The sequence below is a fragment of the Parasteatoda tepidariorum genome, chromosome 3 (assembly GCF_043381705.1).
Source record: "Parasteatoda tepidariorum isolate YZ-2023 chromosome 3, CAS_Ptep_4.0, whole genome shotgun sequence".
NCBI classification, from domain to species: Eukaryota; Metazoa; Arthropoda; class Arachnida; order Araneae; family Theridiidae; genus Parasteatoda; species Parasteatoda tepidariorum.
In genome coordinates, this window is record NC_092206.1 from 79,419,676 (window position 1) to 79,445,899 (window position 26,224).

The 26,224-nt window shown below is 25.9% G+C and overlaps 2 protein-coding genes across 5 annotated transcripts in view; both read right to left on the bottom strand.

Annotated features, from left to right (window-relative positions):
- Nucleotides 1-26,224, bottom strand: part of LOC107448633 (lysosomal alpha-mannosidase) — a 74,705-nt gene that overhangs the window by 22,304 nt on the left and 26,177 nt on the right. For all 4 annotated transcript variants that reach the window (XM_043053903.2, XM_043053904.2, XM_071178881.1 and 1 more), the window contains exons 2-12: nucleotides 24,794-24,917; nucleotides 12,370-12,472; nucleotides 11,310-11,459; nucleotides 9,487-9,680; nucleotides 7,715-7,820; nucleotides 5,652-5,749; nucleotides 3,702-3,755; nucleotides 2,817-2,933; nucleotides 1,175-1,378; nucleotides 292-349; nucleotides 122-161 (exon numbers count right to left, since the gene is read on the bottom strand). In XM_043053903.2, coding sequence (XP_042909837.1) covers nucleotides 122-161; nucleotides 292-349; nucleotides 1,175-1,378; nucleotides 2,817-2,933; nucleotides 3,702-3,755; nucleotides 5,652-5,749; nucleotides 7,715-7,820; nucleotides 9,487-9,680; nucleotides 11,310-11,459; nucleotides 12,370-12,472; nucleotides 24,794-24,874 — 1,205 coding nt within the window. In that variant the 5' untranslated portion in view covers nucleotides 24,875-24,917. The remainder of the gene's footprint in view (nucleotides 1-121; nucleotides 162-291; nucleotides 350-1,174; nucleotides 1,379-2,816; nucleotides 2,934-3,701; nucleotides 3,756-5,651; nucleotides 5,750-7,714; nucleotides 7,821-9,486; nucleotides 9,681-11,309; nucleotides 11,460-12,369; nucleotides 12,473-24,793; nucleotides 24,918-26,224) is intronic.
- On the bottom strand, nucleotides 14,420-23,770 carry LOC107448625 (uncharacterized). Its single transcript, XM_016063895.3, has one exon. The coding sequence runs from the start codon at nucleotides 23,483-23,485 to the stop codon at nucleotides 17,393-17,395; it is 6,093 nt and encodes a 2,030-aa protein (XP_015919381.2). The 5' UTR covers nucleotides 23,486-23,770; the 3' UTR covers nucleotides 14,420-17,392.

The following is a 26,224-nucleotide window of genomic DNA, read 5'->3' on the forward strand; positions in this document are numbered from 1 at the left end:
GTTTCACTAACTCTGCAAATAAATAAGACTAAAACAATTTCCACTGATTTTGAAAGGCTATTTATTATTAATATTTCAGATTTAAAACATAATATAATGTAGAATACTTATACTGACTTACGTGATTCCATCATGATGCTGAATTACTCCAAGTGCTTTAGCTAAATAATAATATCAATAATTATTTTAATATTTTATATAAAAAATATCATTGAAAATATTGACATTAACAGAAAATAATGTTTATAGAAAAGAGTGATACATAAAAAAAGATATCAACTTCCTACTTACCTAGTGTTATAAAGTCAGCATCTTTAATGTCTGATAAAGTGACTAATTGCTTACAGATCTAAAAGAAGTTTAAAAAAATATTTATAAAAAAAAAACAGAAATATATGAAACCAAAAAATTTTCATTTTAGAATATTAAACAATAATAAACACATAAGTATTATTTTTAAAAGTATTTTTTTAAGAATAATAAAATTATAAGTATTGTTTATGTAAAGGTAATAATACAATAGTTTCTGTAAAAGCTACAACTGGTAATTAAAACAATAAATTTTTAACATGAAGGATATATCATATAAACAATTATATTAAAATCATCTATTTCTAATATCAGAAGAAAATACACATGCATGTTAATTTTATTGCTCTACATTTTAGCTTTAGTTAAAACCAATCTTAAATCAATTTCAACAGCTATCTTTTGATATCAGATATACTTATTTTTAAAAATGTTGTATTTAAAACTTCTTTCTCTTTATTGAAATTATATTGATAAATTTATACTTTATCTATACTTTAAACAAATTAAGACTATTTTTTAGTCCTTTATACAAATGCATAACACAAGCCAAAGTAATATTAATTTTAACTTGTTTGAAAAAATTAATTTTATTTTTTTGCAACAATCTTTAGAATTTATTTTATTTTTTTACAACAATTAATAAAAAAACAGCAAGAAGGTGTAAAATGAGCATCTAAGCAAATACAAATTTACTGAACATAGCAATTTGAGATAAAACGGACCAGCAAAAACAAAAAGTGTACCTATTACTCAAAATAAGAAAGAAAACTAACATCAAATCAATTAAATGTATCAAATAAATTTTTTTAAAAATACATTTTTAAAAAAAATTATAAGAAAAGGCTTATGAAACAATACAAACTTGCAAATTGGCATTAGATCTTCTTGCATAGTACTTTAATGACGGTCGACTTGTAAAATAACCAGTCCAATATTCATGTTTTCCAGATGAATATGGAAAAAAGTCTGATTCCATTGTTGTCCATGTTTCGTTTGCTTTGTTGAGGCTGTGCAAGTAACAGGTAGGAGTAGAATAAAAGGCATTTACATTGGTTCCAATTGTTTGCTAAAAGAAAACTCCTAATACTTATTATTTAATGTTATGGGCAAAATATTTATAACGAATTAAATTATCACTACCATAAATTACAATTTATAAATATGATTTTCAAATGCTGAGCCAATTAAATGGGTCAGATAATGGCCGAAATGCATAAAGATATGAAATCAAAATTTGTGAAATAAAGTTTAAGATAAAATAAACACTATAGCATATTATAGAATAAATTATTAGATTATTCAAGACATTATTAGACATAGTATTAGATTTCGATTGTGTCGATATATATCTTTCTGTATAATTGAATAACCTGTAATACTATTAATCAAATGAAAATATTTTATTTTATAAACTAGCCAAGCCTGCTAAACTTTTTTTTAAAATTTATTTTTAAAATACTTTTGTATTACTTTTATAATAATTCTCTGAATTATGATTCTAATTTATAACCACTGTAGAAGCTACATGAACATATAAATAAGAACATATAAATTCCCTATGATTGAAATCACAACTTAGGTTAATGAAAATAACACATCGAAAAGATTTTGTCATTTTAGTTTGCCACTTATAACATTGCTAGAACATATAGTTGCAAAATATTTCATGCATACTTAAATTAACCAAGATTACTGCTAAACAATAGCTTCAAAGAAATATTTTAGAGTACAAATTTATTGATTTGGGATGTAACATCTTAACTTTCTAACACTCAGCATTAAAATGCCTAGATATGGAAATTTTATTAAACTACTGAAACATATACTTATTAAAAGAAAAGAAAAGGAAACAAATAACAATAATTTAAGTATAAAAAATAAGAAAGTTCTTCCTATTTAATGGAGGAATATTTTCAACAATAATAAAGATTGATAAAAAAAATATTAAATATTTTTACAAAGAAAAAAATTTACCAAAAGTTTATTAAACTCATTGCAGGAACAATATTAAAACAATTAATAAAGCATTCAATATTTTCCCAACAAAAAAAATTTACTATTTAAAGAGACACTTAAAAAATAATGAAAATAATAAAACATTTCTTAATTTTTAATAAAAGTATCCACTTAATAAACAAGATGATGAAGAGAAATAAACAAAAAAATTTTTTTTTTCATTTTATTAAAATGTGTTAACGTTTCCGTTTATCTCATATACAAATTTATCTCATATATGAACATAACTTTAAAAATTCTTAGAAAACAATTTTAAGTCAGTATAAAATAATCAAATAAATACTACAAATTTTTTAAATAATAAAATTAATTATAATAATATATATGTATAATTATATATGTAATTATCATATATGTTATTAATTACATATATTATTATTATTAATATATACATATATAACACATATTATTATTAATTATATACATTAATTTATATTATAATTATATTTTAAAGATGGATAAAACCCTGATGAAACTATTATACTTACTAATGAATTAATGTAACTAATTAAGTAGTCCATATTTCGGAACCATTTTGAAGCATCTCGGAAATGAAAGTCCATCCCCATAGTCAGGACAATATGATTTGTTTTATAGAACTTTGCCTGGTTTAAATAAACAAGAAACTGTAAATTCAATGCCATTATCTTTTTATTCTATTACAAAAATTTCAAAAAAAAATTTTCTATTTTTTGTTCGTAGCTTAAATATTTTCTAGATATTATATTTTATTATATAAATTTAATACAAATATTTATCTTGGTATTCCTGAATGATTTGACTCATGAAAGGTATAAACAATTAGGAGCACTAAGTTAGATGAATAATTATGAAGAAATGAATTATGATGAATATGAAACCAAAATAAAATATTTTTCTTTTAACTTATTATTAATAAGAATTAACAAGTATATAAATTAAATTAAATTATTAACATAAATTTAGTTAAAATATTTGTCATGAGTTAAAATATTTTTCCCAGTTTTCTTAAATGATTTGTTTCCTGAAAGATCAAAACAACTAGGTACAGTAAAAAAAATCATTATGAAAAACTCATTTATGATAAATTTGATACCATTACATTAGTATCATAGATCAATTGCAAAATAACAACAATTACAAGAAATTAGAAAGCAATGTTAATACAAATTAACAAGTATTTGAATAAAATTTGTGTATATATCCAAATTTAATAAAAATATTTTTCATAGTATTCCTAAATGATTTGACTCTTGAAAGGTCAAAGCAATTAGGAAGACTAAGAAGAATCATGATGATGATAAATTTTAAAACACAAGTATATTTGCTTTAACTTAACAGGTAATGTTAATAAGAATTAACAAGTAATAAGGAAAATCAAAAGCAATGCTTACTTGTTCTTGAGCAGAAACTATAAAACTATGAGCCTTAAAATTTATATTATCTTCCTAAAAATAAAACAAAGTAAAAAAAATTACCAAAAAGAATAAAAGTATAAAGTAAATAAATAATAAAATGAACAAAAAACTTAAGAGTGGTGTTGAATAACAAGTTAAGCAATTTATAAAAACAATTCACTTAACACTCTAAACATTAGTATTAAAATTTTTTATGTGTGTAAGTGATGCATGGCAAGAAAATTTCAATACAATTTTCTCAGGGTTTCAATGGTTAATAATTAACAGTTTATAAGTAACTTTTTGCATGTTACTCAACAGTAAAACAACAATTTTGAGCAACTGTTTATATTAAAAGATGGCTTTTTTTAGTTACAGAATATCTTTCGGTGGTTGTTGTTAGGTGGCTTTTTTTAAAAAGAAAAAAAAAATAATGTAAAAAAAACTTTCACAAAACATCACTTTGAACATGGATAATATTTTTCTTTAAAATTAAAATTAGAAGTTTTATTTACATTTTGAATCAAATGATAAAGAAGTTAATTTAGATGTATATCTTTTTAATTTTTTTAAAATTATTTTGTCCACAATAATCAAAATACTTTATAATTAACTAAATTGTCATGCAAATGCAGATGAAAGTTTATGATGATATAAATAACAGACTTATTCCAGTTATCCACGTTGGCCCCTTTCCCCTACCTAATTAGATTTGAAACAGCTGTACTGTTATTTCTTTTCAATATTCATTACAAATTCATTAGTGTTTATTGTGAACCGGTTCAGAAATCAATGACATGATTTGAACATAAATTATAGAAAAAATTATTCTTTACAACTTAAGTTGCAGATGTGATACATATAGTATGTAAGGTTAGAAATTATATAACTTAGATTTTTAAGTTTACAAACTAAATTGCAAACTCAGAAATCACATTTTCAAAAATTAGTTATCCATTTAAAATTACTACTGAAAGCATAACTGTTACTTTAAATAACAGTTATCGACACTCGACACAGTAAGTAACAAAAGCTTGAAGAAAATGTTCTACTAAATAAATTTATTGATGTAGTACAAAAAGATTTAATAACAATAACAAATTTTCTAGGCAGAACACAAAATTCATTCATTTTAAAATAATCAAAATGCACATTATAGCTGATACCCAAAAAACAGATTTTTTAAAATAAAGAACATCATATTTTCAAATTACCATTAAAAATATAACTGTTCTAATGTTATATTTTCAGCAAACTCGGGGGTACATAAATGACAAGATGTTAACAGAAAAATCGCAGTAAAAAAAAGATTGAATGCAAAAATATTCTGCCTAAAGTCAAAAATATCAATTTTACTTGAACTTGAGATAAATAGCTATTGATGTAAAAATAAATAAGTTTTCATTTATCAAGAATATTATTGTAAAGAGTAATAAATATATTATTATAAGTAGTTTCTGAGAATGAAGATCAACAATCAATTGTTCTGTTGATAATATTTATTTAGAAAAAGTGAACACATTTAATAACAGTTAGAGTTAGCTAAATTAAAAAACAATTACAGTTTAACAGACAAAATATGTCTTCTTTTATAATTTTATTTTAAAATTTATATAAAAAAATTCTACATAGTCACAAATTATAGCACATGTTCATCAATTTTGCTTAATATTTCAATCTAACATATTGAAAAATAACCTTAAGGTCACTGGATTAATATTTCTGATTAAAATAAAGGTCAGAGGTTTTGCAGATTTTTTCAACAATTTCTTTTGCTAAAGCTATTAAAACATTTAAGTTCTGACTTTTTATGTTATAATAACAACTAATGTAACCTGAATGTAATGTAAATATAGCAGGTACTATAACTAAAATTTCAATAGTACATTTTAAATTTCTTAAATTAATTTAATAGTGATATTCAAAATCTGCAAGATACCTACTTACTGTGAGTTCTTCATCGGAACAAAATGTGTCAAAGCAAAATCCTTTTGGAGGCCAATAAACATTAGGTAGAACACCAGTAAATAAATCAGCTTTCTTGCCTGTAAAAAAGGAATTGAACATTACATTTATGAATATTTCTGTAACATAATACAAATTAAAGGAAGTTTCAAAAATCTCTTTAGAAAATATTACTTTTACAATTATAATATAATTCAATTGCACAGTAAGATAAAATTTTAAAATTTATTTATGTGAAATCAAAAGTAAGCACATACATATGTAAGTATGAAATGAAAGTGAAAATAAAAAAATTACGTCACATTAATGATTTAGATAGGTTAGCTGTTTTCAGTAAACTAATTTTAAAAAACATTATTATGAATGAAATAAGAGAATAATATGGAATAATTAATATCACACATAAATCTATTTTAGGTGTGAAAAAAAAAGATAAAAAAGGGATAAGATAAAAAAAAAAGGCGTTTTCTATTCTGATTTATTTCCATTAGTCACTCCTAAATATTCCTTTATTTCTAAGTTTTGGTAACTTCCTAACCATTTTTTACTTTAATATCAACTGATTACTTTAATATCAACTTTATTTATACCAACATTATCATAGTAAGCAGAAATAAAATTGTAAAAAAATTATTGATTCTTCTTATGATATAGCAAAAAATTCATAGCATAATTAATTACTAAAACACTACTTGATAAAGCTAGTAAAGGTTTGTGAAGTCATGGTATAAAGTCTTCTTCTTTCTTCCTATTTTTTTTCTCACAATTTGCTTGAGTTTTTTTAAAAGCAGTAGGACAACACATTGTTCAAAGAATACTCAAAAAACTATGTATCCTCTATATAAAATTATACATGTCATTATATTATTATACATCTATATATACAATGAAAGATTACAAATGATTTTAATATAAACTATTTAGGCAATTTAATAGAACTTTTAACTGATTTATATAAATTTAGTTTTTATATTAAAAATTTTTATGATTTACTTAAATAATTATACAAATATTAATTTACATTGCTCATACTAAATTATATAAATATTTTTAATTTATAATATTTTAATACATATGGGTGACCACTCTTGTTTAGTGATCGAGGGTGAGCAGTATCGGTCCTTGTTAAACTTATCTAACAGTGTTCGACTTCATGTGCAGATCATCAGGTTACCAAAACAAAGGAGTGTAGGTCATCTGGTTATCCTTTGCAGAAGATCAAAATTGTGATGACATTTTTTCAGATCACTCTGAGGGATGTTTTCTAGACAGTCAATAACCATTTGTGCAGTTCTAGTGCGATGTAAATAAAGTAATATTCCTAATAAATTTAACGTCTTATATGACATTAAAAATTATAAAAAAGGTTTCTCAAAATGTTTTCAAAGATCTATTCTTATTGTTAAGAAAGGGTTGGGCAAGTGATCAAACCAACATAGAAAGAAAATATTAAATCATAAGCAACTATGCACTGAATTAACAAGTGACCATAAAAAAAAAATATGCAATGCATAACCAAAACAATCACACTATTTTTAAAAAATGTTATTATAAAGTTTTGCAAAGAAAATAAAGTTAGTTTCTCTATGTTTTATAATAACAGAAAACATATTGCATTTCATGATATATTAAGTAAACTGCAATTTTAAACTATTAAAATATATTTTAAAATAACAGTTTACTTGAAAGTTACATTTCACTTGTTTAAATGATAGTTTACAGAATTAGCCCTTTTAATTTTGGCTCTAAATCTAAACATTCAGAATAGAACTTAGCTACTTAACTTTCCTTTATAACAAATTGGTTTTACTTAGTAAAGAACAATGTAACCTATAACACAGAAATTCATGCACAAATTTGTTGGATTAGCTTGATAACCAAAAGGTTATAATAAACCAAATTTTAACTCAATATTTCAATATTAATTGTCTAAATCAGTGATTCTCAAAATCAATGACATGATTTGAACNTGCGAATCAAATATGAATTGCAACAAAAATTTTAAAAAACATTAGTTGAAACATAATTAAATTGTGCAAACTTACCTAAACTTGGATTAGACTTCCAAATTAATTCCATTGTTTTTGTACTTTCCCTATGAAACTTATCCTGATAATGAATACGGCCCAAAAACAGGCCATCAAAATCCATCTACCAATAAAAATAAAAATTATTCAACAAGCATTTAGAGGATATACATGATATTTGCACATAGTGTCTTGTCTTTTTCATTAGTTTCTAATAATATTTTATGCACAGTGCCTTTTAAAATCTTGAGAAATATACTAGTGTGTGCTCAATATATTTGTACTAATTATGTCTTCTAAAGGGTTGATGATGTCCTATTTTGCAAGGTTCTAATTTTTATTCTTTTTATTAAAAAAATTTTTTTTCCGAAAATATTTGCTTCTTGTTATTATGAAACTGATTAGAAATTATAAGCAATAACCCAAAATCAGCTGAACAATGTTAAATTTTCTAGTTTAAATATGTTTTAATTTAATTTATAAAAGAAATTGGTGTGTAGTAGGGCCAGAACACACTGGTTCTTTTTTGTTAGCTGAAATGTCATAATGGGAAGTTGTTCAGAATCATACCATAAGTTCCTTAATCTATATTTTCATCTATTTACTAATTTTAATTCAAAAATTTTAAATAATGTTAAAAATCATATTAGCTAAATGTAGCAATTTTTTTAGTAATTTGTAAACATTACATACTTTTTTAAGCTTCTTCTATGCAATGTTGATGTATAATCTCAAAAAAGTAGACATTTGAATGTAAAATTATTTACGGAACTTTTAATTAATTCAGTAAATGTAAAAGAATGGCAAAATTTATGTATTTCATAATGGCAACATTTTATATACATATTTTTGGAATCCGAGTCAAAAATAAATTTAAAAAAACATGCACTTTAGAGATCACAAATTAATATTTAAACGAGGATAAATCTCAAACACTATTGAAAAACAAACTAGTGATGAGAAGCATTATTTAGAAACTTGAAATTAATTTACTAAATGTAAAAAAGTAGGAAAATTTATGTATTCCATTATGGCTACATTTAATATATATATTTTTGGAATCCTACTCAAAAACAAATTTTTTTTTTAAAAAAAAAACTAATGCACATTAGGGATCACAAAATATAAATACATATAAGTGAGGATAAGTCTCAAACAGTGTTAAATCAAATTTTGATATTTTCAATCCGGCATTCATTCATAGTAATTCATTAGATTTCAATAATACTTTTGCCTTTTCTTGACTTTAGTATCATTTGAGGCCTTTTATATGCCTGCTTTTTTTTTTACTTTTTTTGTAACAAGGACTTTAAAAATATATAAGGGCAGTTATTAGAGAACACTCAGTATATTTAGTTTTGAGAAATTTTCTGAATTTATGTTTTTTTTCTCTCCAATGTCAGTAGGGAACCAAAAGCATGTAAACAAAGATTTAATTTGAATATCTTTTTTATTCATCTTTTTCCCTCAAAAACTTTAACACTGAAAAGAAAACCTATAAATCAATAAGTAAATATTTTTTTCTAATCCTCTGACCATTCTTTTCACAATTTTCAGTTAAAAGTAAAGAGTTATAAAATAATTGTAATTAATTTAACCAATTACAATAAAATGTTAAATACATTTGCTTACAATTGATAATGATTAATCTCAGTAGTATATTGCACATTTTCTAGGGATTATGAAAAAATAAGAAGTCTTCATCTTCTAGTTAACTAATGAAAACTGACCATCAATTACAATTTTAAAAATTTCAAGCTTGCTATAAAAGTTTATTTAATTCTACAAACCTGAGCAAATAAAGATGCTTGTTCCCTTGAATGACCAAATGGGTCAATTTGCCAACCAACTTTTGGTTTCCCACAGATACCAAATGTATCATTCAACCATCTCAAACCAATTGTCATCTGGTCTATAATACCCAAATAATGAGTAGTAGCTGCATCATTCATACTCCATCCACCACTTATGAATTCTAATCGACCTGTATAACAATATTATAGAAAACAATGAAATCACTTTAATCTGGTTTGTTACGTATTAAATGAAACTAAGAATTTATCTGAGAATCACATTTTATAAATATTAATGATATAGTTTTTGTGATTCATTTAAATGGCAGTTATTTTAAGAGCCGTTTATAACTTCTAAAAATTATTCAAAACATTACATTTTATTTTTTAATTTGGAAGATTATTTCTGCAGCAATATGATGGTTAAAAAACAAAATAAGAATTAAATACGTTTCTTAAATCTTTAACTAAACTCAGTATATTAATCAAAAATATTTTATTTTAGCAATTACTAAAGACACAAAATGCATAAACTTATAGAAGGTAATGCATAAACTTATAGAAATAAACAAAAATTTTAAACTACCGACATTAAAATTATGTTTAATTAGTCAAAATAATTGCATCACTAAAAGATATTTCTTATTTTGCTGATGTAAGCAAAAACCAAGAGAGATAAGTTTCTATCAAAATAATGTGATATTAAAAAAAATAATAATTAAAACAAAAAACTACACTTAATAAAACAATCTTTTAAAACATTTTATTATTCATAAATATGTTTTATTAATGTTAAAATGATTATTTTGTTTGGAACAAATTTGTTTTTTAAGAAAAGAGAAACATAAAAATAGTTCAGTTAAACAAAAATATTTTAGGTAAAACAATTTTGCCATTTTCATTCATAGAATACAGGTACTAGTACTTGAATTAACTTCAAACATTAATTATTTAATATTTTTTGAACAAACACAAAGATAAAATTGTAGGTCTATTTTAAGAATAGACAGTTTATTGATGGTATTAAAATTATAAAATAGAACACAATATAAGTGAAATACAATATAAAAATTGAATAATCTTTTTTCAAACACATAGAAAATCACACTTCATGATAGTCTTTTCTACAAAGCAAACCCAGATTGCAATGTTTTGGAGAGGGAACGTCTAGTAGGAAAAAATATTTTTTCAAATCTGCCCATTTGTTAACTCACAGATTAAAATGAATGTACATGTTACAGTGGAACATTAAAATCAGTGAATGTTGACAATCATCAGTGAATATCAACATCACCAATCCATGTATCATTACTTAGGTAACTAATGAGCATTTTTAATCAAATCAATCAAAAAATGTGGTTATTATTAATAATAAGTAGATTAATTGGAGTGATAATCCAAGAGGGTCTACACTTGCATGGAATTATCAACACGGTAGTCTTTAAGGTTCAAAACCAATGCCTGGGTAACACTTGCATACCCTCCAACTGCTACGGAATTTCCGTAGTTTCAGAAATCTTCTTTTCAGACGGTAGCAAAATTAATGTCTTAATATTTAAAAAAAATTAATTTTAGCGTAACTTGTCCACTATTACTTATAAAAGTGCAGGCCATATGGCTAGATTCTTAAGTTCTGATAAAAGTTTTATGAGAGATCCGATTGCTTTAAAAATTTCTACTTTGGTTCGCTACCACTAGAAAGAATTATTTTTAAAATCCTCATAAGTTGGAGGGTATGCACTTGCCCAGTACGTACATTCTTTAATTATAATGGTAAAAAAAAAATAAGCAACTTTAATTTAAACATTAGATAAGCTTACCATCATTAACTAGCCGACGAACATATTCTTTAGTTAAATCAGTCTGTTCATCCCACCATCGTGTAAAAAAGGCAGACTCCACATAGATAAATTTTCTATTTTCATTTTGCATGAGAGTACTAACAACAGAAGAGATTATTTCATTCACCCCTGCAATGAAAAATTTAAAAGTTGATATCAAAATAATTATACCTATTAAAGATTATTTCCCAAAGGGAGTTAAATCCGACAACATACACATGTTTACTTTAAAAGATTTTCATTTCGTAAAAATTATTGCTAGTTACTTTTACATTTATAAAGTCATGAAAAATATGAACAGAATGTAAATGTTTACAGATGTCGTATTAAGTGATCAAAAATCACAAAAAAAAAATTTATAAACTTAATCTAAACATATTTATTGCAAGAATACTAATCAAAATGAGGTTGCCTTAAGGCTGCAATGTTTTCAGAAGCAATGGTTTTGTAAGATGAAAAGAGAGCAACTCAGAATTTTCTGATCTAAAGTTAAAAAAAAAAAATTTAAAAAAATTTCGCTGCTAGACCTAAGACCATTTTCATGTGATGTTTAATTGAGGTAAGATGCATGCATAATTTAATTTAAAACTCTGCATTTTAAAAGATGAAGTAAAATTGCACACCTGAAATATTTAAAGGTGAGCCGGCAAATGGAATTTTATGCTCTGGTTCACAAAGATGCTGAGCAAATTTTTTTTTTAATATTTATTTCCTTATTTTCACAAAATTATAAGATTATTTATAAATTAAATTTGAAAATATACATTTCAGATAAAGGCAGATTATAAATATAGGAACATCAATTATGCTCTTAGAACAAAAGAAGGTCGACAAAACTTTTATACAATAAATTTTATGCACATGTGTATACATTGACGAGGTAGCACATAGTTGTGAACCATTTAAGGCTTTTCACCTTGAACAGTGTATTTACAACTTAATGCATAAATTGATTTATGAAAGAAGAGCAGAATAAACATGTATTAAAAATATATTATTGAATGCAATATGCATATCATATTAAATATCACTGACTTACACATGTCGTAATATGTGTCAACTGTTTGCAGCCACCCTACGTCATCATGAGTATGCATAATTATATGAAGATTTAACATGTTAGGTTTACCAGAAGGACAAGCCTGTAAAATAGAAAAGTTGCATTTAAAATAAATAGAACAAAACTGATTATATTTTAGCCTAAAATTTAAACAAAAAGTAACCTCCTCTATTTATGATCACTTTTGAGAGGAACAGAATTTTTTCCGTAGACTTTGTTTTGAAGAAAATAAAACTTCTCCCAGCGACCAGACAAACCTCTGCATTAAATGTGGAATAGGTCAAAAAAATATCAAAACAAATAAGTAGATTAAAATGTATCCTAAATATTTGTGTGAGGCTCCTAAAAAGAACTCTTTTTGACAATCTCTAGAAGAGATCTACAACCTCATGCTGCAGTTAGAGTGTACTAATAATGATGCTATCAATGTTTAGAGTTGAAAGTTAAATTACAAAAAAAGTGTTTTTAGAAAAGAACTAAACATCTCAAATAAACAAACCTCTTCTCATCTTTTAAAGATAATTTTTGATATAAAATTAAATGCAAAATTAAACAAAAAACACTTAAAATAGTCCTATTATTCATAATTAGTAAATTTGCTTTTACACATAATTATATCAGTAAGGATAATTTTTATGGACGCTAAATTTAATACATCGATCAGGTTTTCATGATGCCAACCCAAGTAGAATTTCCCCACAAAAAAAATAACCCTGACTAAAGTTAAAATAGTTAGTGAAAATCATGTACCTTCGATAACATTTTGAAGTTAATGGAGTAAACCCTTAAAACAACCAACCTCCATCAACATAATTATATAATTAATACAAAATACACATAAAATAAATACAAAGGTCACTTCAGTGTGCAACTAAACTGGACTATATGAAAAAAAAAAACATTTTTTCACTAAAGTTCCTTTAGTTTGTTTGGGAATCTGATATTTTACTAACTCACAGTAAAGTTAAAACAATATCTTACTCAAATAAAATATAATTTTTAAACAAATTTTTTATATAGTTATTGTTCCCGATCAACATTGAAATGTTATGATTGTTTCCACAGTTTAACTTTTAATGGCAAGCACACGATTTTCACAAGAGAATTATACAGAGCTAGGAAGTAACTCCCCATCTTATCCAATCTTCGTTTATCTTTCACAATTTGAGCTCACTAGCTGACTCATTGGATATTTATGTATTTCAGTCTAGCTTAGTATGATTGCTGATACTCTTTTTTAAAACAAAATTCTACAAACATGCAACATATAGATTCTCTAAAATTTTTGGATTTGTAAAAATTTAATTTAGATACATGATTTTATTAATTATGAATTTCATTTGTTATTTAGAGACACAACATGATTTTTTTTCTTACACAAACTCATAATTTTTTTAAAAACAGAAGGAAAAGATAATAAAAAGAAATAAATAGCATAGCTAGCCAATTGCCATGGCTGTCGTTTTTTTCTTACACAAACTCATAATTTTTTTAAAAACAGAAGGAAAAGATAATAAAAAGAAATAAATAGCATAGTGACCATCTGCCATGGCCGTCATTGATGCTATTAATGGGGGCATTCAGAAATGGAGAAAAAGAGGCAACACCCTCAGGTATCCAGCTATAAGCAGACATCTAACCGCCGACTAAAGTCTTAAATCTATTACATTTTGACTCAAAATTTTTTTAAAAGCAAATATTTGGTTCAAAATAATTATTTTAAGAAAAATGCAGTTATAAATCAAATTTAATTAGCAAATTTTAAGGTGGTTAAATAAAAAGAATTATTATCAATAAAATTTAAATATTTTTTAAATAAATAAAATTGAGAATATTTTATTTTTAACTACTCATTTTTACCCTATATTGATTTTAGCTTACATTAACATGAAATATGCGTTTAAATTTCTATAAAATACATCAGTCATTTCAAGGGATCTAATCGAGAAGTTTGTCCTGGGCACATCTACTGTAGAGACTCTAAATAATTAATGTTGCTTTTAACTCAAATTAATAGCCACAACTATCATATTTTTTAAAGAACATATTTTATTTAGAAGAGTAGAACAAAAATATTTTCATGTACAAAGGTAAATCATTTTTTAAAACTTATAGAAATAGAGAACATAAAAAAATACACTAACTGATCGTTATTCTTTAAATAGACATAATTTAAATTGTAGTGTTTAATGTTTTATGCAATTTCATGTAAAGAAAGATATGTCAAACAAATATATTACGAATTTTCAACAGGGTTGCCACTCAAATCTGGAGGGAAAAAAAATTTCCTGTGTTTTCCCAGTACATATTATAGACAATATATTAAGAGGAAAAACACAATCACAGTCCTCTTGTTTGAGCTATATTGGATTATAGATTGTTATAATTGCTGAAAAAACTTAAGAGAAAAAAGGAACAACTGAACATATTTAAAGCAAATAATGCTATAGTAAATGAACTAGTTTAATATGGCTGAAATATCATCCTTGAATATTCCATAGATTGCACTTTAAGAGTTTATAATTTTTTTAAAGATGAAAAAAGGAAACAAAATTCCCTGTATTTTCCCAGTTTCTAAAGGAAAACTCAAAATTCCCTGGATTTCCTCTGCTATTTTAGGTGATTATTAAATTCCTTATATTTTCCAAGTTTTCCCTGTGGAGGGGCAACCCTGTTTAATGTCTATATTAAAGGTTATTTATTTCATATTTGATTACAAATGCAATGAACGATAAAAATGAAAAGAGTTCATAAAACAGTCATAAAAACAATTAAACTTGCAAACAATATACTTGTATAATGTTAATCTGAAAGACAAAAGTTTGAAGCTGTTAATATTTCCATTGTCACTTAGGTGTATAGATAAGAATATTCAAATAAATACTGATTAAACATTCACCATTAGTGAATATTAATATTTTGGGTTTTGGGAGGGAAAAAAATGGGATATATTGATTTAATATTTTGAGCTCATAACATAGACTACGTAACTTTTGACAAAAAAAAAAAATCACTTATGGTGAAATTTTAGGAGGAAGCAACTAAGTAACATTTTTATTAATATGTTAAAGTTAAAACATAATTTGTCGTGCACAACACAGGACAGGATGTCACATTGATGAACAAGAGAACTTGTGCACTCAGTTGATAAATGGATTTGCTCCCTTTTATCTTTTTAGTAAAATACTATAAGTTTAACAATTTTATTGAAATAACTTGTTTAAATTACGTAAGAAAAAAGAATCATAATATATAAGGCTGAGGAAAATGTTGGAAAAGAAGGATCTTATGGACCTAATTTAAACTTTTGAGCAAACACGAGAAGGAAAAAAACTGATTGTATATGAACATTAACAGAGATTGTGTATAAAAGAAATAAGCTTCGTTCTCATCATAGAGCAACAAGATTAAATTCGACATTTGTCATAGTGAAACAAGATTAAAGTCGGGTACAATAAGATTAAGTCAGTTAAAGATTGGCTACTTTATTTTAGCCACTGCAAGGCACTTAGCTATATCTCATAGTATTTGCAAATTTTAAATTGGTCTTTCTTGAAATTTAAAATTCCATACAAAAATTCATTTTATTTCCAGTATGGAATTTAAGTTGATAAAAATAGCTAACTTCCACGCAACATAAATGGGTATACATTACCTATAATATTGCATAAGGACAAAAATATTGCACAAGTTAAAACTCTGAAATTAACTAAAGATCGAAAATTAATATTTGTTTATTTTTCATGGTCAGGACAGGTATCATTTCATTACTCAAACATATTTTCTTACAAATACAAAACATAAAAGACAGTCAAAATTGCAAAATAAAAATTCAACAGTACAACTCAATTACTAGAGCTACAAATTAAAAAATAAATAACAAGCACAATACTTTGCATATAAACTCATCATTAGTCATCTAAGTGGTAGTTTTTCCATTGCATTTTGAACAAGATTAAACATTGTAAAATAAAAACTGTCTCAAAATTTCAAGTTTTATGAAAAAATAAAACTATAAACAAATTTTTTGGATAAAACGAGAAGAAATAATAATAAATGTTGAGAAAAAATAAATGTAAGTAAATGTCGAGAAAAAATAACAATCAATATAAGTTTCTTAGAAAAAAATAAGTTTTAACAATTGTTTTTTACTGATATACATGCTGAATACAATTTATTAATAATTAAACAAAAATAACACTTTTCTTAATACTTTGCGCAGTGAAAAATTACTTTTAACTAAGACATAAAAATAAAAAGTTACATTATAATAGTTTATCTCGAAAGTGGGGACATTTCCCAATCAGTTACTGGTAGCATCAACAATTATCATCAAAAGATCATTGTTTTTCTGAATATTTTTAAAAAATATGTAGTAGTTAGCCTGGCCAATAATCTTTAAAGAATTAAGCAACTATTGGAGAACTTTAATTATTTTACATCCAAACTTTAATTTTTTTTAATTTAAACTTTAACAAATCAAGAGGTAAACACAGTGATCATAAATAAATTGTCAGGCAAACTATTCTTAACAGAATTAATTAATAAATATTTATTCAATATGCCATTTACATTTTTGGTCCTGCTGAAATCTATCAGATATCATGGATATTTCCATATTGATACCTGTTTGCACTAACTACAATTGCTGAGACACAAGAAAGTTTTTAAATTTCAAAATATTAAAGAAAAAAATGATGTAGAGGTTAGCCAAGGGATATTACAAATCACCATTAGAGTTGTTCGTCGACGTTTTTTTTAAGTTCCTAACATACCACTGTCTGAAAGTCCCCAAAATTTGATGAATATTTGGTGCAAGTACCACATGGAAATCGTCCCCAATAGTGAACTTTAAAAAAAATTACTATGAATAAAAATAAATAGAGCTTTCTAAATGAGAAAACCAATGATGTCTAAATATTAAGTTAAAGATATTGAACAAATGTATTAAAAATAGTTTCTGCACACAATAAAATTTTTAATAACAAAACAAACAAAAAAATTATTGATGCTTAGGACAAAAAAATTTATCTCTAGATTTACGTCTTCCAAAAACATGTCTCTGACAATAAGAATTAGGACAATCCTGGCACTGATAATAAGGTTCATTTTCACATTTTTGACAAATATGGGCTGGGCACTCCCATTTCTCAGTATTAGTATCTTTTTTAATTTTTACGCAACGATGATGATAAAAATAGTCACAAGCTTCCCTGGAACACCGAATAAGCATTCCACCAGTCTTACATATAAAGCACAAAGCTTTAACACCACCTAATCTTGAAATACAATTCCTCACAGTATTAACATTTGTTTCATCATGCTTTTTTAATTTACTTTCACTATCTAGGAAGGAGTGCTTAGGGCACACCAAATCCTCTAAATTAGAATCACTTTCAATTCTTAGACAAAAATTATGAAAAAATAATCCACAACCTTCATGAGAACACTCAATTAGTTTTCCACCAGTATGACATTGAAAGCACACAGCTTTCTTCTCGTTAAAATCGGAGGTATTACTTCTTTCAGTTGAATTAAGTTTTGTTTCATTTAACGAGATGTTTTTACCATTTTGACACAAATGAACAGGACATTCCCATCCTTCAGGATTAATATCTTTATCAATCTTCAGGCAACGATGATGATAAAATAATCCACATTCTACCCGAGAACATTCAATCATCCTTCCACCAGTCTTGCATTTAGAGCACATTGCTTTCACACCATTGATTCTTGTGATAGAACTGTCCTTCTTTACATCATTAACATTTACTTCAACATTTCTCGCATTTAAATCTTCTGTTTTTCTTTTTTTGTGTTTTGAAAATGAGACTTCACAAAAACTGGAGTCAGATAATTTCCTTTTCTTTGTATTTTTCACTAAAGTAGCTTCTTTGTCAGATAATTTAAGTTTATTTTTATGAGAATTTTTTCTTTTATTTAAATCCTCCACTAACAAGTTGTCATTAGGATTAGAATCTGTATCAGAACTCGAGCTAGATCGCTTTCTCTTATTGTTTTTTACTATAACAGTTTCCTTACTGTTGCCATTGGAGATTTTCTTTTTAGTAACAAGTTCAACTTTAGAAGATGTAGATTCTAGGTGAAGACTACTCTTACTTTTAGCAACTGTTTTTATTGTAAGATCATTCTTATTATTATCCTTGGAGGTTTTCTTTTTGGTAACATTTGTTTTAAAGTCAATGTCAATTTTAGAAGTAGGTACAGATTCTAGGTCGAGACTATTCTTAGTTTTAGCGATAATTTTCACTTGAAGAATATTCTTGCTCTTATCATTGGAGGTTTTCTTTTTAGTTCCCTTAGCGTCGGAAAGGTCAGTTTTTGAAGTAGAGGCAGATTCTAGGTCAAGATTACTTGTTTCAGTCTTTTCAAAGTCTGTTGTTATTCCCTGCCCCTTTAGAGGTTTTTTCCCAATAACACCACTGCATCGAGCAGAGCCACAGTTACAATTAAGTTTCTTATTAAACCGAGAAAAATCCATTTGGTAATCAAAAGTTAATTCAGTTCCAGCTTTAATATCTTTTCTAGCAAATAGACCGATTCTGGGATCACTATTCACAATCCATTTCTGCATTTCACAATTAGGTTCACAGGAATGGTTCATAAATCTAGAATAATTTCCTTTAGGACCAGCGTCAATTATACGATTAGAATCCAAAGTGCAAAAGTAAAAGTTTGTGTCACCAACCATTTGTTTCTGTTTTGTTCTACGTTCACATTCCTCTTCATCAATCAAATCACCAACATATTCTATAACAAATTGACCACACTTAATATCTTCTTTAGCCTTCAAGCCCCAACCTCTATTATCAGTATAAAATGGCTTGCAAGGGGCATTCTGTACATTAACAAACTTACGATTCTGACAATTTTTACCAACTTTACAGTTATAATCATTGCATTCATGAAGCATACTACGATTGAGGCAGAAAGTATAATCTCCACATGGATTAGGGTCAGAATCTTTACAACCACATGTATGAGTATCGTCTGCATCCAAACAACTATAAATTTGAACATTGCCAACAGGACGATTAGTCTTAATGTGCACATAAGGGGGTAGTTTTTTTGTATTAAAAGATTCAATAGATCTTAGTGCCTTTTTATTCATTGTAGCAGACATGGCCAATTTCAATGCATTTTCAAAGTATGGATTAGGTATGAATTTTTTAAATTTATGTTCAACCTTCTCTTCTGAAGAAATTTTTTTATAAACAAAAGGATAAGCACGTCTTGAATTGATCCAGAAATATTCCTCAGTTCCAAAAAATTTTACAGGAAATTCGCCAATAGAATGTGGGACTTCTTGCACATTGTTTGGAAGGTCACAAGTCTTAACAATTTCAGCTGGCCACCACTGAAAATCACACACCCGAGCCCAAACTATGTCATTATAGCGCAATGTTTGGCGAGTTTCACATCTGTCACAGATATAACATTCAGGAGACTTAATTTTAATACACTTAATATGAACAGATGCTGGACAAAGTTTGCAGAATATTAAATTTTTGTTACCTCCACAAACAATGCAAAAAGTTAGGTTTATAAAAACTGATTCAGGCTTATTTTCAGATGGACAATGCTTTGAACATGATATATTATCTGCTGAAATTACAAAACCTGGTATGAAACACTCATCCCTACAGTGAAATGCAGTAGGGCACTTAGAACACATGTACATGTCACCTTTTGAAATTTGAGAATTCTTATGATTCATATTGTAACAAGGTAAACAAATATGAAGTGGACATGTGTTAGAGTCAGATTTAACAATATTTGGATATCTTTTAAAACAAGGAGCATGATATGTTTTACGACATGATTCAACAGAGCAAACAATTAAATCAATGCCAGTTCTTTTACATGCAAAACACACATTTTGTTCAGTTTCAGAAGGCACAATAGATTTTAAGCTGTTACAAGTGACTTTTTTCGCTATGACATTGCACATTGACTCCTTGTCTTGCTTTTTTACATCTATGAATTCAGCACTTTCAATAAAGCAAGAATCAATGGGTGTATATTTGTTTTTATTTTCAATTTTATCATTAACTTTATATTCTAGATCGTCCCCTTCATAAGGAGTTTGCTTATTTAATTCTATAAAAGCTGTACTAGCTAAACATATAGATTTTGAGACTTGCTTTAGATTTTCTTTTTCAATTAAGTTCAAGCCGATATTTTCATTTATCATTATCTCATTCTTGTGTTTCAGTTCTACATCACAAACTTCTGTTTCTAATTCAATAGCTTCATAACTAGATAAGTTTTTTTCCTCCAATTTCTTAGAATTTATAAAAGAGTCTTCAACAAGCTCAGATGATTCAAGATCTATATTGTTAACAACTCCATCATGTTCTTGATTTGCATTGTAAATTGCATTATCAACCTCAGAAGAATCTTCTTCTAACTCTACACTGTTTGTAGAAACATCAATTTTAATAATTTCAGGCCCAGTATTTGCATCCTTGATTATTTTATTATTTTGCTTCAAGTTTTCATCACTAACATCATTTTCTGGTATAACACCTTCATAATTAGAAACAGCTTTTTCCTTCAGTTTTATAACATTTATAGAGGGATCAGTTTTTACAAAATCCTTAGATTTGGGACCTATATGAATAACTTCCTCTTGTTTATGTCCTGTATCGGAATTTTTAATATTAACTCTAGAACATTCTTTATCGAAATCTAAATTACTGCAAGAAAGATCAATTTTAACGATTTCAGATTGGATATTTGCATTCATGATTATTTCATCTTTTTGTTCCAATTTTTCATCACAATTTTTGTTTTTTAGTTCAATAGCTGAATAATTAGATTCAGTTTTTTCAATCAATTCCACTTCAACCAGCTCTGAAAATTCAGGATCTTCATTGTAAATAATTTCATAATGTTTCATTTGTGCACTACAAATTGGGTCATCTCCGCTAGAATTGTCTTCTTCCAACACTACGCTGCTTGTAGAAAAATCAATTTCAATAATTTCAGAGTCAATATCAATATTCTTGATTATTTCATTCTTCTGTTTCAGTTTTTCATAACTAACTTCATTTTCTAGTTCAATATCTTCACAATCAGATTTAGCTTTTTCCTTGAGTTTCACAGCATTTTCCGAGGAGTCACTATTAACAGACTCTGAAACTTTAGAATCAATATCAGAAATAACTACATCTTGTTTTTGTTGAGCAATTACATTGTAAATTGCAATATTATTATTAGAGTATTCTTGATCAGATTCTACACTACTTGTAGAAATATCAATTTCAATAATATCAGAAGCATATTTTTTACTATCTATTTCAATTATTTGTTTTAGATTTTCATCATTATAGGAATCATCTAATTTAATTTTGTTATGATTACACATAGATTCTGCTATTGTCTCTAATATTGCAATAGATTGGTCAATAATAATTTTGTCTTGTTCTATATTGTGAACCTCATTTTTAAATTCACTCATTTCACGGTCACTTTTCTCTGGTTCTGTGTCATTTGTAGAAATATTGATTTTTATTTCAGAGATATCTTTAACAAAGATTATTTCCTCACCTTGATTTCGAGGTTCAAAACTAGTCTTATTTTCTAATTCGGCAATTTTTTCACTCAGTACAGATTGAACAACTTGCTCTATCTTATCAGCAGAAGCATTACCTTCAATAACATTTGATGAGTTATTTTCCACATCACAATTTTGTTCAAAAGATTCATCACTAATTACATTCTCACATTGAATAATTTCAGAACTAGGCTCACGAAATTCATCATTAGTGTTTTTTATATTTTGACTAATTTTTTCACTCGTTACAGTTTGAGCAACTTGCTCTATCTTATCAGCAGAAGTATTACCTTCAATAACATTTGACGAGTTATTTTTCACATCACAATTTTGCTCAAAAGATTCATCACTAATTATATTCTCACAATGAATAATTTCAGAACTAGGCTCAAGAAATTCATCATTAGTGTTTTTTATACTTTGACGAACTTCACAATATTGTTTGAGAGTTTCACCATTAATTTCACTTTTACATTGTATCACTTCACAATTTTGTTTAAAAGATACATTTGCTACGCCTTCACATAATGTATTCTTAAAAACATTTTTGTCAATATCACAATTTTTAACAAATTTATTTTGTTTACCTACATTTAGGCTAAAATTCATACAATCTCCAACCTTATCCAGAGGTACATTTTCTGTTATAACTTCTATTTGAACAATGTCACTCTCAGTTGAATTTTCTGCTCTTTGAATTAATTGAACAACTGGAGCTTCCTTTAATTCTTTTTGGAATAAATTCAAATTATGCTTAAATTCATTTGATGTATCAGAAATTGGTTCAAAAGACTTAGTCGGGGAATCCAGAAGGTAAGTATTACAAACAGAACTTCCATCATGCTCAAGAACAAAGTTTTCAACGGGACACAAACTTCCAGCGTCATCAGCACTGTTATTAGAAAATTTGTTGTTATAACAATCCAAATTTAGATCCTTATCATCACTGGGAATAACTTTCATGGCATTATCTGCAACAGAAATGTCTCTCTCAGAATAAGAATGGGGAGTATTCTTTCTGGTACCTTTTTCAATAACATCTGATTGGCAGAATTGTTTTTCTCTAGTACTATTATTATTGGCTGAATTTAATACCAGAACTCCTGGTTCATCAATACTATTGCTCAGTATTTTTTTTGTACATAAAATATCACTGTCAGCAAACATAATTGGTTTATTGTGATTATTTAAACCATTTTCTACAACATTAAAGTGAGTATCTTTAGTACTATTGAATGATTCATTTCTACATTGGTAAGAATTAAATTGCTTATGACTTTTTACAAATGTAACATCAGGTTTTGATTTATCTTTAACATTGGTTTCATTTATAACTAAAATTGACCTTTCACCTTTTTCCATCACAGAAATATTTTTTAGATCACCATTTTCTCCAGGCAAAGTATTTAAATTGAAACTTTTTGAAATATCATTTTCAAATGTTTTTGTTTCAGCTTCAGAAATGAAGTTGATATTTAGAGAATTCATTTCACAATTTTCTTTAAAAGAACACATTTTAAATTGCTTGAAGCAACATCAAGTACTAATGTAAATACAGGAAATTGAAGAAAACATTACACCGCGTGTTCTGAATTAAATCAATCGACTTTATATTTATCAAGAATGACTATTTAACATTTCGAAGAAGTCTTCATAAATTTTACTCCAAAAACATATTTCAAAATAATACCAAACAGTGAACGAATAAATACACATCTTTCTTAAAAATTGAATAATTTTTTTTAATGCATCAATATAAACAAACAAAAAAGTCGGAAATTGCGGGCAATCAGAACGATTAATGATAATGATTAATCGATTTTTTACAGTAATAATGATTTCGATACGATATGCATTAAATTTTTAGTTTCATTTATTTCTTTATTTTTTCTATTAAACATTTGGAGTCTGAAAAATTAGTTTACAGAACACTTATCTGAAGTGATTTGTAATGATTTTTCAGATTTTACAATGTTATAAATTAACGAGACGAAGTTAAGGAGTTGTGGTGACAAAAACACAAGAGATAAAAAAAATAAAAAATCTTGAATGTTTCAGAAGTGTCGTGTCGCCATCTTTTAACAACATTATTGAGCAAAACTGAAACTGAAAATTCATAATAATTTTTTTTCTTATGACTCCAGTAGATATCCGATTTCTTTTGCAAAAGAAACTGTTTTTACAATGTAGCTCACTTAAAAGAAAAGATTGCTTTATCAATCACATTATTCGTTTTTTAGAAAAATAGTTTAATATATTTTATTATACCAAATTTTTATTATACCAAATATTTTATTATACCATATTTATTTATACCAAAGAAAAAAAACGTAGATTATTTTAGTCCTAAAATCTATTTATATGTCCTTATAAAAAAGTAACAATAATTACAAACAAAAAAAATTGCTTACAATCTAAAGCTATTGCAATTAGTCACAGATATATTCAGATTTTTACATTACAATGAGAATTTCACATCTATCTCTTTCTCTATTTTTTTTTTTTTTAAAGTTTTAAAAAAGAAATAAACAGACTTCAGAAGAATGAATACTTTTGATCTATTTTTAAAACGTCGTACAACCAAAAATGTGAGGATCATTTAAAAAAACTAACAAAAAAAACATTTCAATGTCATCACATAGTGCGTCATAAAAAACTATCCAATAAAACTGAAAAATCACTTAAATTAATAGCTTTTTTTTAAAAAAAAAAAAAAGTTCCTCTTCTAGATTTGAGCTGTTTATTTTAATCTAAGTTTAAACAAATTTTGCATAAAAACCCAACCTATTTTCTCAAAAGATTCAAATATGAGAATTGTCTTACCTCATAACCACAAGAAGATGCAGAAATATATTTCAAAAAGTTTGCAATAAGCAAAATAATCATGTGAGACTTAATTTCCATGCTTAAAATGCCTTTCGTACGTTTTCAAGTTTCACTGGGTGACCTGTAAATTAAATAATAGATTTCAATTAATCCATACAACAGCCATACAAAAGTGTATAATCTTATTTCATTCATTTAATAACCTATATATCTATTTTATTTTATTCTAAACAATCATATGATACACGTACAGTGACAGTGAATACTTTTTCCAACATTGCTTTTTAAAAAAAGACCAGATTTAATAAATGAAATATGGATGGCGGCATTATGATGACTAAAATAATAATTAAAAAAATATTAATGTTAAATGAGAATAAATTTTTGGCTTTCGATTTAAAAAAATTGATATTTAATTATAACTCATTTAATCACTAATTCGGCTATAAATAAATATATTGTAGCAAGAGACAGAAGTGGTTTGATACAAATAAACTTTAGCGATATTAACCCTTTGACGCAGATGGAATACCAATTCCTTTTTTGTCGTCAGAGCAATTACAATTATTAAGCAATTACAATTAATTAGAGTAATTACAAGCAACAATATACATTGGTATTTTTTAACTACAAAAAAAAAAAGTTTAATATTTACTAAAAGGATTTTTTGGATTGGCCGAATTACATTTGTACTAAAATATGCAATTCAAAAAAAGTAGTTTGAAGATTTTTTTCCATCCATATACAAAAATTTATCAAACACTGATTTTGTAAATTAAAACAAAATTCAATATATAAATGACTGATATTTTATATTGAAATAAGTACTAATTGGAAATATTGTTGATTGTAAGTGAGCCATGTTTGTTAGATTTTATCTTTAATACGGAAAGGGACACCCGGGTATGTATTTCATAATCATATGCTATTAAAATGATAAATATAATATTCGCACTTATTTTTTAATATATTATTATAAATTAATTATAATGATAATTTCGCATTAATTTATTATAAATTAATACAAAATAATAAAAAGTATGTTAAGTAAAAATTCCGCGTCAGCTATGTTGAAAAAAATTTCAGTATTAATTCTATTTCACTCTAATAGTCAGCATTTTAAAAGTGTTGAAGATGTTTATCGTTTACTTGGTTTAACTTACATTAAAATGAATAAATAAATAATAATTTTAAGATAACTAATTAATTTTAAACCCATTAAGAATAATATTGTTATAAAATTAATTAGATAACAAATTAATTTTAAAAATTGACTATATAGGCAAAATGATTACAAACGCAAGAGTTCTAATTGGCACTTTAAAAAGCAATAAATTTAATTAAAATGAATTTATTTTAAGAATAGTGAACAAATGTTTAATTCTGTCTGGCATAATAACTAAAAATTAATTTAAATATTAATAATTT

Coding starts and splice junctions, on each gene's coding strand:
- LOC107448625 (XM_016063895.3), bottom strand. CDS start 23,485: ATGTGTTCTTTTAAAGAAAATTGTGAAATGAATTCTCTAAATATCAAC.